Source organism: Siphateles boraxobius, unplaced genomic scaffold (genome assembly GCF_051911475.1).
Source record: "Siphateles boraxobius isolate OS27281-9 unplaced genomic scaffold, OSU_SipBor_1 12, whole genome shotgun sequence".
NCBI lineage: Eukaryota > Metazoa > Chordata > Actinopteri > Cypriniformes > Leuciscidae > Siphateles > Siphateles boraxobius.
This window is the reverse complement of record NW_027508722.1, coordinates 4,990,469-5,003,257: the sequence shown is the minus strand read 5'-3', so window position 1 is coordinate 5,003,257 and position 12,789 is coordinate 4,990,469. Positions and strand designations below refer to the sequence as shown.

The 12,789-nt window shown below is 38.7% G+C and overlaps 1 protein-coding gene across 12 annotated transcripts in view; it reads left to right on the top strand.

The window, feature by feature from the left end:
• Positions 1-1,971: 1,971 nt before the first annotated feature.
• arnt (aryl hydrocarbon receptor nuclear translocator) overlaps positions 1,972-12,789 on the top strand; it is a 32,309-nt gene continuing 21,491 nt past the window's right edge. For 3 of the 12 annotated variants that reach the window (XM_077206878.1, XM_077206870.1, XM_077206847.1), the window contains exons 1-5: positions 1,979-2,532; positions 10,171-10,243; positions 10,959-10,997; positions 11,104-11,151; positions 12,209-12,422. In XM_077206878.1, the coding sequence (XP_077062993.1) occupies positions 2,514-2,532; positions 10,171-10,243; positions 10,959-10,997; positions 11,104-11,151; positions 12,209-12,422 (393 nt within the window). In that variant the 5' untranslated portion in view covers positions 1,979-2,513. Of the gene's footprint in view, positions 2,533-10,170; positions 10,244-10,958; positions 10,998-11,103; positions 11,152-11,689; positions 12,423-12,789 lie in introns of all 12 variants that reach the window. The other 9 variants (XM_077206863.1, XM_077206857.1, XM_077206902.1 and 6 more) reach the window with 8 other exon arrangements.

Sequence of the window (12,789 nt, the reverse complement as noted above, 5' to 3'; positions counted from 1 at the left end):
TTGTTTTTTCTTGATATTATGTGACTTTTTCTAATTTATCATCATGAACATGCATGCAAAGTTTCAACATGCTGATGTGTTTTGACATATAAAAAAAATACTATTACGTTTGTGATGTTCAATTTGGGTCAATTTGACCCTCATAGGCAGCTATTCAAAAGTAACTGTACACACACAAAATAAAAATAAAAAACATTTATTTTATGTATGTCAGGGCACTTCAACTCCAGTTCTAAAGTGCAAGTGCATCTAAAAGTGATCTAACCCTATCCAAACACACTTGAAAAAGCTAAATCACGGTGTTCAGAATTAATTGCAAATTACAGATGAAAATCTTTGTCAGACACAGATAGTAAAAAAAGCTCTCATTTATATATTCAAGATATCTGAAATAACTAGCTTTTAACCAAACCTTTTATGTAGGATTTTCAAAGGCAGCTTCACAGAGCCAAAAAAAAAATAAGTACAATTATTTGATGTATGTTTTTGTTATGTTTTGTTTCTCACTCCCCTGTGAGTGAATAACTAGGGTAATAGGTCTTAGGAAACTAGGGAAAGTTAACTTAGGAAATTATTTTCATTATACAGCAACATTTAATTGTTTAGTTATGATGTTCTAAGCATAAAATGTAAAAAAAAAATCAGTATACTGTTTATTTTCAAATTTTGTCATAACAAAACAGTTTTAAAAAATGGTTAAAAAACTTTAAAAAATCATATTTTTAAGTTTTGACAAATGTTGATATTAAAAGTGTACACATACATCTTTGTTGTTTTTCAAAATGTGATTTATGAGGAATTGTATTGAATCCAATTAGGGTCAATTTGACCCGCTCCATAAAGGGTGTACACAGAAATCGAACAGTGCACATGTCAAGTGGACCACTGAAAACTGTCAAAGTCAAGAGAACTTCAGCATCCTAAAGAAGACCTTAATCGCAATGAAGCCCAAGAATTGCACGCAAAACAATTTTCAATGAATGGAAGAAATGCCACTCGGGAGTCTCTTCCATGTGGAGTCACGTGGTATCCAGAGGCTACTGCGAATGGTTACATTGGTAACTTTGGAGTCAACATTGAAATCCAAGTGATACTATTTGCTTTCTTAATTCACGCTCATGTCTTATTTTGCATGATTCGTCAGTGCACGTTAATAAAATAATAACAATAAAAATAATACTTAAATCTTGATCTGTTATCAAAATTTAAAAATCTTTCAACACTTTTCAGCAGACGGCATCAGTCTCCTCTAATTATTTAACACATTCCCTCCAACGAACTGTCAAAATTCAAATCGCCACACTTTCCATTACAGCGTACTTTATTTGAAATTGTATTGAAATGATTGTTTTACAAACAATATTGGCAGACCAATAAAGTGTCAGTAATACAAATAAAAATAACAACATTCAATTAAATAAAATATAATAAGATACTTTGAACAAGAAATGTAACACTTTAGTATGGAAGCCCATTTCTCCAAGTGGTACTTGATGCAGAGCCAAATGGGAGGAGCTGGAGCTGGAGCATTTCTCCCACATAAGAGAAAAAACAACAACTATTAAAAGCATATTTTTGGTGAAATTGGTTCGAAACGCGCGCGCTGGTGACGCCTCCTGTCAGAACAGTGTAAATGCAAAAAAACTCAGGTCAAACAAGCATACAAAACCCTTTTACAAACACATTGCAGATGTTTTATTGAAAGTAAAATCTATCAAATGCAATTATCTAAACATATAATTAATTAGATTAAATATCAGGTGTGTAATATGTGTTTTTTCATCTATTTTCGGGGCTTGTTTTGTTTGTTCCATGGATGGCTCAGCTAAACAAGCCAATAAGAGACTATTAACTACTATTGTTCCTTTTAATTTTATTAATGTGTAATTAAAACGTGTGCAAATACATCAAAATGATCAGAGATTGAAATTACGAAACGTCTCGAAAACAGTTATGACGCAACGAAGCCTCGTTTACTGAAACCACGTGACTTTGACAGATTGATACACGGTCCGAAATACTGATTCGAAACAAAAGATTTGTAAAGGTTTCGAAGCTTAATGAAGAAGTGTTTCGAAATTCGCCCATCATCACTACCTCAACGCTCGTGTGTTTCAGTCTATTTTTTTTAGTCTATGGTTTTCAGCAAAGGCAGCTTTGGACGCAGAGTGGCGCGTCTAGCTGGTGCAGAGTCTCTAGTTTCCTCTTCTGACGCGTTTCTGCTGCTTAGTGGAAGATTACAGGCGCCATCTTGGATCAGGGGAGGTTTTTAAACTGGAAAAAGTCAGAAAAGAAAAATAAATATTATACGTCTGCAAACCCGTCCGTTCGGGCCTGCGGTGAGGATGACACTCGGTTAAAATTCATCACATCGGGTTTAAAGTACTTTTAAAAGACTCGAACGGAAGTAAAACCGGACTGGAAAGATATATTTTTCTCTGCAGCTGGGAAAGTTGTTTTGTAACGTTATTTGTTCGCTCACAAGAGAACACATTTAACGTTACCCCTAAGATATGACATCAGCTAATCCAGGTAATGTACAAAACACATTTTTACACGATTATGCTGTTAAATGTCCTAGTTGTGCTCCTTTTGACCATTATAAGCAGTTGGGCTGATTAGCTCGAGCAGCTGTTAGCTCGACTGTTGTGTGTAACGTTAGCTAATAACACAAGCTCATGCAGTAAAAACTGGAATAACATTTGCCGTTCGGGTGCTTTGCTGTGAGAATAGTAGCAAAGAGCCACAAGATCGGTGACAGTTTGATCTGACACTTGTAGCAGTGTGTGTGTGTGTTTGTGCGCGCGCTTCAGCTGTCATTCACACACAGGCCCAAAACAACATTCACATGCTCATAATGGACTTAAGTACAGGGAGATTTGTGTTGATCCTGATTCAGGTCAGATTTACATATTAAGAGATTTATTGATTTGTTCTACACAACAGCATCAGAGTGTTTTAAAAATGTAGGATGGTTAATTATGTTTTTGATAATTTTGCTGCTTCGATCAGGATTTTTCAATTGCTGGAAGCTGTATCACTTGATACCGATTACATGATCTATATGAAGCCTTCTGTTTATCATGTAGCTTTATTTATTAAACTACATTTAACAACAATGTACATTTAAGTATTACAATTAAGAGAAGACAACGTATCATGAATTGACAACTAGGCTAGGTATTTATTTGCAAGCAACATGTCCAACATATTAACTTAGCAGCCTGTGCTTTTTTTATTAGGAACAGCTTAGGGCTTGACAAATACAACTTTCCTGTAGAATATACATATATATATATAAAAAGGTAAAAGACAGAACAACTGAGTTTTAAAATTTAGTTTTAGACTACTTTAACTTTAGACTAAAAACTGCAAGAACAAAGGCTATAGCCAATATTGTTTTGAGTCAGTCAGCCCTCAGTGTTTCTAATGCACTTAAAAGACCACAGGTAGTAAAGTGCACAGTAACAAAACATACAAATAACTAACAAATTGCATCTATCTATCTATCTATCTATCTATCTATCTATCTATCTATCTATCTATCTATCTATCTATCTATAACTTTAACTCACTTCTCCGGGCATGCGTAACAAGCCAGGCCCATTGCAAGTTCACATCTCTTGGGATGTCAAGAAGAAATGCAGTTGATGGCTTTTGCATCATGAGTCCATTATACATTCTGGATTAGTTGCTTTTTTCTGGGATGCTCAGTCAGATTTTGTGGGCATTTAGAGAGGGAGAGTGAGGTAGATCGAGATGATTAGATTAATATCGCCCAAAGCTTTTTTATTTATAAATATAAGCATTTCTGAATTTTTGGCTGACAGCGTGTTCCTCTTCACATCTATAATATTCCCTGCTGTGCTAAAAAGTCGCTTGCTATCAAGTTCATCGTGCACAGAGGCAGGTTTGTGCTGCTTGTGCGAGAGCCAGAAAGCAGCTTTTATTGTTCTGCCAATAAACAAGTGGCTGTCCGCTTTGTGGGATAACTGGCTCTGATTGCATTGATCCTGAGCTGCTGATGTCACTGCCAGCACATTCCCGATCTCCACCCAACAACTCAGCACATAGCATGCAAGGAGCCAGGTCGTGGCACTTTCTCTGGGGGTCCGCAGCCAAACTCGCCTCACCATCCTGCTCCAGGACATCAGAAACCAGACCACTTATCTGGGGCTTGACTGCGTCAGAGAAATATCACTCTTTGTACATTTTATTAACAAGAAAACAAAACATGTATTCATTTATTTGAATTGAATATGAATTTGTCAAAAATCTGAATCAAATATACAGTCATGGTCAGAATTAATGGCACCCCTGGTAGATATGATCAAAACTGGCTGTAAAAAATAATTTTGTAATCACATTGGGGTGGGGTGGGGTGGGGTGGGGTGGGGGGGGGGGGGGGGTGGGGTGGGGTGGGGTGGGGTGGGGTGGGGTGGGGGGGGGGGGGGTGGGGTGGGGTGGGGTGGGTGGGGGGGGGGGGGGGGGGGGTGGGGGAATCACATTATGATATAAATGTTTTTCTCCAAAACACATTGGCCACAATTATTGGTACCCCTAGAATTTTTTACGAGTAAAATATCTCTGAAGTATATTCCCATTAATGTTTACCTTTTTTTTAGCACACCAGGGTGAATAGGAACATGAAACTGTCTAGCTATGACTTCTTGTTTCACAGGAGTTTAAATATGAGGAAACACAAAAAGGCCAAATTCCCTTAATCATCCATCACAATGAGTAAAACCAAAGAATATAGTTCTGATGTGCAACAAAAGATTGTTGAGCATCACAAAATAGAAAGTGGCTGAAAGAAAATAGCTAAAGAATTGAAAACCCCCATTTTGACCATCAGGGCAATAACTAAGAAGTTACAATCAACTAAAGATGCTATGAATCTGCCAGGAAGAGGACGTGTGTCTATATTGCCTTAATGCACGGTGAGGAGGAAAGTTTGAGTGGCCAGAGACTCTTCAAGGATCACAGATGGAGGATTGCAGAGCTTACTTGAGTCTTGGGGTCAGAAAGCCTATTTAAAAAAAAAAAATCAAACAACCCCTACATCACCACATGTTGTTTGGGAGGGTTTCAAGAAAAATCCTCGTCCAAAAACAAACTCCAGCATATTCAGTTGTCAGAATGACTGGAACTTTAAACGGCACAGGCTTCTGTGGTCAGATGAAACTAAAAAAAGAGCTTTTTGGCAGCAAACACGCTAGATGGGTTTGGTGCACACAAGGATAAAAAGTACCCTATGTGTACAATTTAATGTACCGTTGAATCTTTAATGTTGTGGGCATATTTTTCTGCTGGAGGTCCTGGACTTCTTGTTCAGATACATGGCATCGTGGATTCTATCAAATATCAACAGATAAAATATCAAAACCTGACGGGTTCTGCTAGAAATCTTATAATGGGCCATTTTTGGATCTTCCATCTGGACAACGATCCAAAACAAATATCAAAATCAACACAAAAATGTGTTACAGAGCATAAAATGAAGCTTCTGCCATGACCGTCCCAGTCCCTGACCTGATGAGTGGAGTGAACTGGAGAGGAGAAGCACCAACATGGATCTGGGAATCTACAGGATCTGGAGAGATTCTGTATGGAGGAATGGTCTCTGATCTCCTGTCAGGTGTTCTCCAAACTCATCAGACATTATAGGAGAAAACTCAGAGCTGTTATCTTAAAAAAAGGAGATTGCAAAAAGTATTTAATAAAAGGGTTCCAATAATTGTGGCCAGCGTGTTTTGGAGAAAAACATTTATTTCATAATGTGATTTCCCCTCCACTTTCAATTATTTTACTTCAATGAAAGGTTCGATTTTTGGCAATTTTTTTGAATGAAAGATCACAAGGATAAACGATGCAGATTTATTTTTTACAGCCAGTTTTGATCATATTTACCAGGGGTGCCATTAATTCTGACCATGACTGTACTTTAATGATTGGGTTACAGACTTGCTCCATGTTAGAAAAGAATGTAACCGCACAGAGAAATTATAAGAAAAATGGAAAATCTATTTTAAGAAATGTTTTATTATTTAATGCATTTCGAAGGTTATGATTGGCTCTTGTTATTAGTCAGCCTATCATACTCCAAAAAAATATGCTTTTTTATTCTGTAGTCTTATTCTAAATGCTTATGTTTGCAGCAAATTTAACAGAATTTGAAGGAAATACCAGCCTACACAACAGAATAACACAATTACACTATTCATTTCAGTAATAGTTCATTGTATCAAATCATTTAGACCAAAGATACATAGGCCTTTACTTGCAATATGAATTAAGGAGCCTACTAGAATAGTCAAAATATATATTATCAATTCTGAATTTAAACTTTTTAAATGCTCATTTGCATGCTCTTTAATTCACTCTGACAGCCACACAGCACGTGCGCACACACAAATGAATGTGTAAATTAAGTTTTCTCATTTCTGATCGAGGATTGTAGCGATGCTATACAGGCGCTCAGATTCAATCTTTTCTGGACCGCTTCCAACAACGTGGCTTTTGAAGTTTTACACCGTGGTCACTCTCTGCTGTCTTCTCAAGAAGACGAGTTAAAGCTCTGATGGATGTGTAACATCTGCAGCTGATGGAGTTGATGAGCTGATCTGTTGCGTGAGCTCTTCAAATGGGGCGTGTAGCGAAATCATATTTTCTACTAATTTCCACTGGCTGACGGTGAACATGGAGGGTAAGTCATTGTCGGCTGCATAAGCACACAGGGCACGTTTCTGTTCCAGCAGACTCTGCAGCATGTACACAGCACTATTACACCTGGTACATCTTGCTGTAGTCTCTTGATAGGCTGAATACTTTGCGTCTTCCAGAGGCGATTACATCAGCGATGCTGCGTTGTCATAACTCCCTCAGCCACGGCGAGCTGGAGTGAATGCGCCATGCACGGCAGGCTGGGTAGATTGCCATCCCTAATGGCTTTTTTCTTGTTCTTTGCATTATCCCTTAGAATAACATGCACTTTTTCCTTCGGGATTCCCCATGCTTGAAAAATGTCGCTGAATGCAGCAGCAAGAGCCCCCCCGCTGTGTGACCCTGAAAACTCTTTAGAATGTAGAACAACTTTTTTTAGTTTGAAGTTTTGATTAATGAATATGTGAGGCTCAACGTGGACATGGGACATACACTCGCACTCCAAACGTGAAACTAATTGGTTATGGTGTCCTTCATAAGGCTGTCGACATATGTAAACACTGTTTGGTATAACTGCGGCAGGCACACATCAGCGAAATATTTACGCCCTGGCAGAGTGTAACGTGAATCTAAATAGGACATAAGTCGCCGGAAACCTTCGTCTTCCACAATAGACGGCGGCTGGTGATCTAGGCAAATTAATTCCATTATTTTGTCTGATATTTCTTTATGCTTCTTACTGTCCCTGCTGTAGGGTTGCTGTCTTTGAAACGTCTCTGTTGCCGACAGCTGAGTGAGTGGCGTTTGAGTTGCTGAACTGTCTCGCTCTCTCTTAGAACTAGCTAACTTTGAAAACTGCTCATATTCCTTTACGTGAAACCAAATGTCTGATGAGGTTGGTGGTGTTAAAATGTTTTGCATGCTTTCCGGCTCGTGGGATTAGTTTGTTACACACGTTGCAGATTGCTAATGTATTGACTTTTTCACACACCTTATAGAATTGCCAGATCGGTGAAACCATTTTAGCAGCGTGTAAAAAATTGTCTTGAGTTTTGCGTCATCTGATCGGCTTTTCTGGATCGGCCTTTATAGAGACCGCCGAACAAACATCCTAAAGCGATTATCGGCCGATTATGTTTGGCGAGCAATCAATCTGAGCACCCTTAGTACTGTACTGCCCTGTACCGTGCGGTGGAAACGAGGCATAAGGTGTTCACACTTGGCATGTTTGGTTCGATTAAAACGAACCCTGGTGTGATTGCTCTGTTGGGTGTTTTCACCCTGAGCGTTTGTTTCGGAACCTGGTGCATTTTGGCACATTTGGTACACATTTTGGTATGCTTTGAAAGGTTGCCTTGCGAAAGCGAACCGAATCAAGAAAAAAATTCAACATTGTAACAAATTAAGTCCCTGTTTCAGAACAAAACAAACAATCTATAGGTGTGAAAACGGGACATTTGAATAAGTGTGAACACTCACATTCAAACCCTGGTTTCGCCAAACAAGCGGACCAAGACCCCTGAAAAGACGGGTCTCCCAAACCATCACTGATAAACCCTGCGCTTCACTCTGGACAGCCACAGTCTGTGTGTTGAGCCACTTTGGGGCTTATCCAAACTGTGACTCCCATGGATGTGGGAAAAACAATGAAGATGGACTGATCAGAGAACAATAGGCTACATGTTTCTGATTTTCCACAGCCCAAGATTGAAACTGTCGGCACCATTGAAACCGACATTTGGCATTGGCACGAGTGACTAAAGGTTTGGCTTTAGCAGCTCCACCCTCTGGAGTTTCCTGACAAACAGTTTTAGTGGAATCAAGAGAGTCGAGGTGCTCATTTAATTCTGCAGTGAGTTGGGCAGCTGTGGTTTTATGTTTTTTGGATTCAATCTGGGTTTAGTACCTAGACATCCCTTTCAGACAGCTTCCTCTTGCGTCGACAGTTACTGCTGTTGTTTGATGTAGTACGTCTTTCATGGAGGAATGCCGACGACATTACCCTGTTTTCACTCACACTCACCAAAAATGTTTCCTCTTTTAAGCTCTGATATATCTATTTTGTTGTATTGATTGCAATATTTATGTACAGCGGTGCTATTGATCTGCTAATTCAACCTTCACACTCTGCTCTTACTGAGGGTATGTAAATACGGTGAAGATTGGCCACCAGGCCAATATGTACTCTATATAGATGTGAAACCTCCCAAAAGACTAATGTATAGATATACAGTGTTTTTTTTTCTTGGAAATACATCTGAAAAATGGGGTCATCTTATGTTTAGGGTGTAGACTTTAACATGTCAATAATACTCCTGCAACAATAGGGAGTGCCAAATGCGTGTAAAACGAGTGTTCCCGTCATTAAAAAACTCTCAATAAGCAGCCAAGAAATACGATGTGTCAGCATGTAATGTTAGAAGAGGACGAGCCCAAAAAGAGGCTGGATCGCCGTGCTGAAGGCACTGGATATCGCCAAAGAGCTGAAACATACCCACCAGCGAGGCCCATCATTTCTGTGCGCTCGTCTGTTAGTTACTTAAAGCAGACGCCTTGAACAAGCCTTGCTTGGGGCTTTCCCTCCGACTTCAGGGAGAAACTGCTGTCTTTTCAGTGCTAGCCTATGTGATTGGCCTAAGGAAAAAGAATTCATATCCTTTGGATCAGATAGGTAATGTGGATCAAACACCTGTGTTTTTTTGACATGCCAACATCTGTCACTATATAAAAAAGATGAGAAATTGGTCATTGTGAAATCTACTGGAAATCAGAACAACAGGTTATTTTTATGGTATGCCATAAAGTGTTTATTTTTAAATTTGATTGTTGGTATATTTCACCAGTATTTACCATACCTTCAATATAAAAATAAAAATAAATTATATGAAAAATATGCAATGTGAAAATTATTTTCAAATAAAATCCTTTTATTTGAAAAAAGACAAGATTTGGCCCTCAAAGGCTTTTTCCAAAAGATAACATCTTGAAAAAGGGGGGTCATCTTATAATCAGGGTCATTTAAATTCGAAACAACACAGGTGTCTTCGACTTGAAGTGTTGTGAAGACTGATCGGTCTCTATGACATAAAAGTACCGAGAAAGTGATTCGAAAGCTTTTTTGAAAGATTCGAAAGTCCGTTCTCACAGTACTTTGATGTCATCGGTCTGTGCAGCAACGCTTCAAGTCGAACACACCTTATGTATATGTACCTACCGTGCGTTAGGCTTAATATATATTAAACCATATAGGCCTATACCACAAAAGCATCATGGGACACCAAATTACCCTATTTATTTATTTATTTATTTATTTATTTTTAAATGCCAGGTAGATTTAAAAGCTGTCACTAGTTAACTAGCCTGGCCAATGTCAGTGTAATTTTTCTACATATCGAGGATCTGGAGATGAAGGCACATACACAACTTTATTTTATGTTTACCCTCTTTATATATAGTATATATAGAATTGATAGTTATCAGTCCTGCTCTGTGTGTGCTGTATTTTAGATATGGCTGAGGTCTCTTCAATGGCCATGGCCACACCAGCTGTGTCGAAGGCCAACAACAAGCGACAAGCCAGGTAAGTCTGACTGAGCCGTCTCTTTAAAAAATATTAAAGTACTAATCATTATTAAATTAGTGCTTAAATATTTCTGCTCATGTTCAGTTGATCTCCGCTGTCAAAAGGATCATTATGTTGCCATTTTCAGGATTTTTTTCTTTGGAGCTCAGAAGGAAATAACTTGTAGAGTGTGCAAACAAGCTTTTTTCCACACAGTCGAATTTAATGGCCATTGAAACCTTCAAGTTACAAAAAGGAGAGAAAACACCATACACACTTATACGCCAATGTCCTGACCGCATTAGGAAGAATGATAATTTTATGGTGCTTTTTCATGCTTTTTGTCGTTTTTGGAGCTTGCAAGTGTATGGACGGACACTTTGTAATTCCTTTGATTAAGAGAACCTTGAACATTCCTCTTCACATGTTCTTTAAAGGTTCCACCGTAGATAGAATGTCATAGGGGTTTGGAGGATTACTGCCCCTTAATATGCTTCATATGTGAACGTAACAGTGGCTTTCCAGAAGCAAATTCACAGGAATGACATTTTGGTTTTGGCCAACAACAGTGTGCCGGTTTATTCAGTGTCTGTCGTCGATTTGATTCAGTCGTCAGTGTGATTTGCTCTGGCCGTTGATCCGTCTGTCGAGTAGGTGGAGAAATACGGGAATGTTTGAATGCCTTTGCAGTTGTGCAATATTGCTGACTAATGTGAATTTCCCTGGTTTCCAGCTCTGACTTTGAAGACGATGAGGGAAGTAAATTGTTCAGGTTAGTCATGATCTGACTCAAGGGTTCGACTTTGCTTTGACTTTGATGAGCTCTGTGTCTTGTGACTGTTTAACAATTTGTCTTTCGTTCTGGCTTCTTTCTTCAGGTGTGATGATGACGGAGGTGGATCGAATGACAAGGAGAGATTTGCCAGGTATTGATTGAAATCAAAGTGCATGAGAAGTATAAATATGGTAATCTAATCTTCCGTAGATTATCAAGAATAGTTTTAGGCTAATCTCTGTTATTGCTCAAAGTTGACTGGCATTGCCTAGATGTGCTGGTCTAGTTTCCAAACACTCTTCCCGTCATCTATTTTTCGGCCAATCAGATAGTCCTGACCAAAACCCATGCCTTTCATTGCTGTATCAGCCAGTTTTTAAACTTATTTTAAATGTTAAATAAGTCTGTCTTCACTTATTATTCAATTGGACTGTCAAAGTTAAGGACAATGTACACAAACGTTAATGCATAATAACTTTTTATTTGCAAGATGATGAACTGGATGCCACTCCCTGAATTAAACATGCAATATAATGAGGTCATGTGACAATATATGACATGTGATAGCATACTGCTGTTTGACACATTTAAGGCAAAACACTACAAGCAAAACCATAGTTTTTTTTTTTCGATGCATTGGTCAGTTTTGAGATTTTGGGCTATTTTGCTTTTAATTTGTCTTCTTTCAGACTAGTGGAAAGATGACATCCACATCCACATTTAAAGGGGCTTTCGCATCGGAGGAACCTTTTCATAATTCCTAGAACTATTGGCGGAAGTACCCGTTTTTTGTTTGTTTCAGTATCTAATAAAATAGTATACAGTATACACTGTGTAGTATGCAGTAAGTTGTAATCTAGTATTTTATTTTGAACAAAGCCCATAAGTCTTTCGGTGTCTTACACTTTATTTCAGGTGTTTCTTCTATCCCTCTCTTCTTTTCTCAGACCGTTTGAAGAGGCTTTTTCTTTCAGCTTTCATGAGATCGTTCATACACATTTGTTTATCATGGAGATGCGAGTGTCGTCTCATTTGAGGAGCACATTGATGCAGTCTTTATTTGCTTATTCATCCATCTCTCTTTCTCTTTCTCCTACTCGTTTGCTTGGTTTGCTTTCTCTCTACATTTCTCTGTCCCTGCTCTCTTCTCCCCACGCTTCCATGCACCGCCCATCTCTCATGCTCCTGCTCTGACCTCCTGACCCCAGGGAGAATCACAGCGAGATTGAGCGGAGGCGGAGAAATAAGATGACCGCTTACATCACAGAGCTGTCAGACATGGTGCCCACCTGCAGCGCACTGGCACGCAAACCAGACAAGCTCACCATCCTGCGCATGGCTGTGTCGCACATGAAGTCTCTCAGAGGGAGCGGCAACACCAGCACCGATGGAGCCTATAAACCGGCCTTTCTCACAGACCAGGTCAGATAGGATCAATGTAGATTCCTCTTTGTATATACAAATAAGAACTAGGTGTCGGATTCACGAAACATTTTTAAGAGCAACTGGCATTTTTCTTGAAGAGACTTTCAACCAGTATAACACAAAGTGTTTATTTAAACCCTACCTTTAAAAGAAGTATCAAAAACTTTGCTTGTGTTTATTTCATTCCACTGACCTGTGTCTCGCTTATTTAACCGCAAAAACGCATTCTGTGTGAATGCCCTCTTAAAAATTTTCTTTTTCTTTTACTTAAGACATAAGAGAAATTCAAATTCTTGAAAAGAATCATCTTAAACATCATAGTAAAAAAACCTCTTAAAGCTAGGATAACCTCAAACTTGTCTTT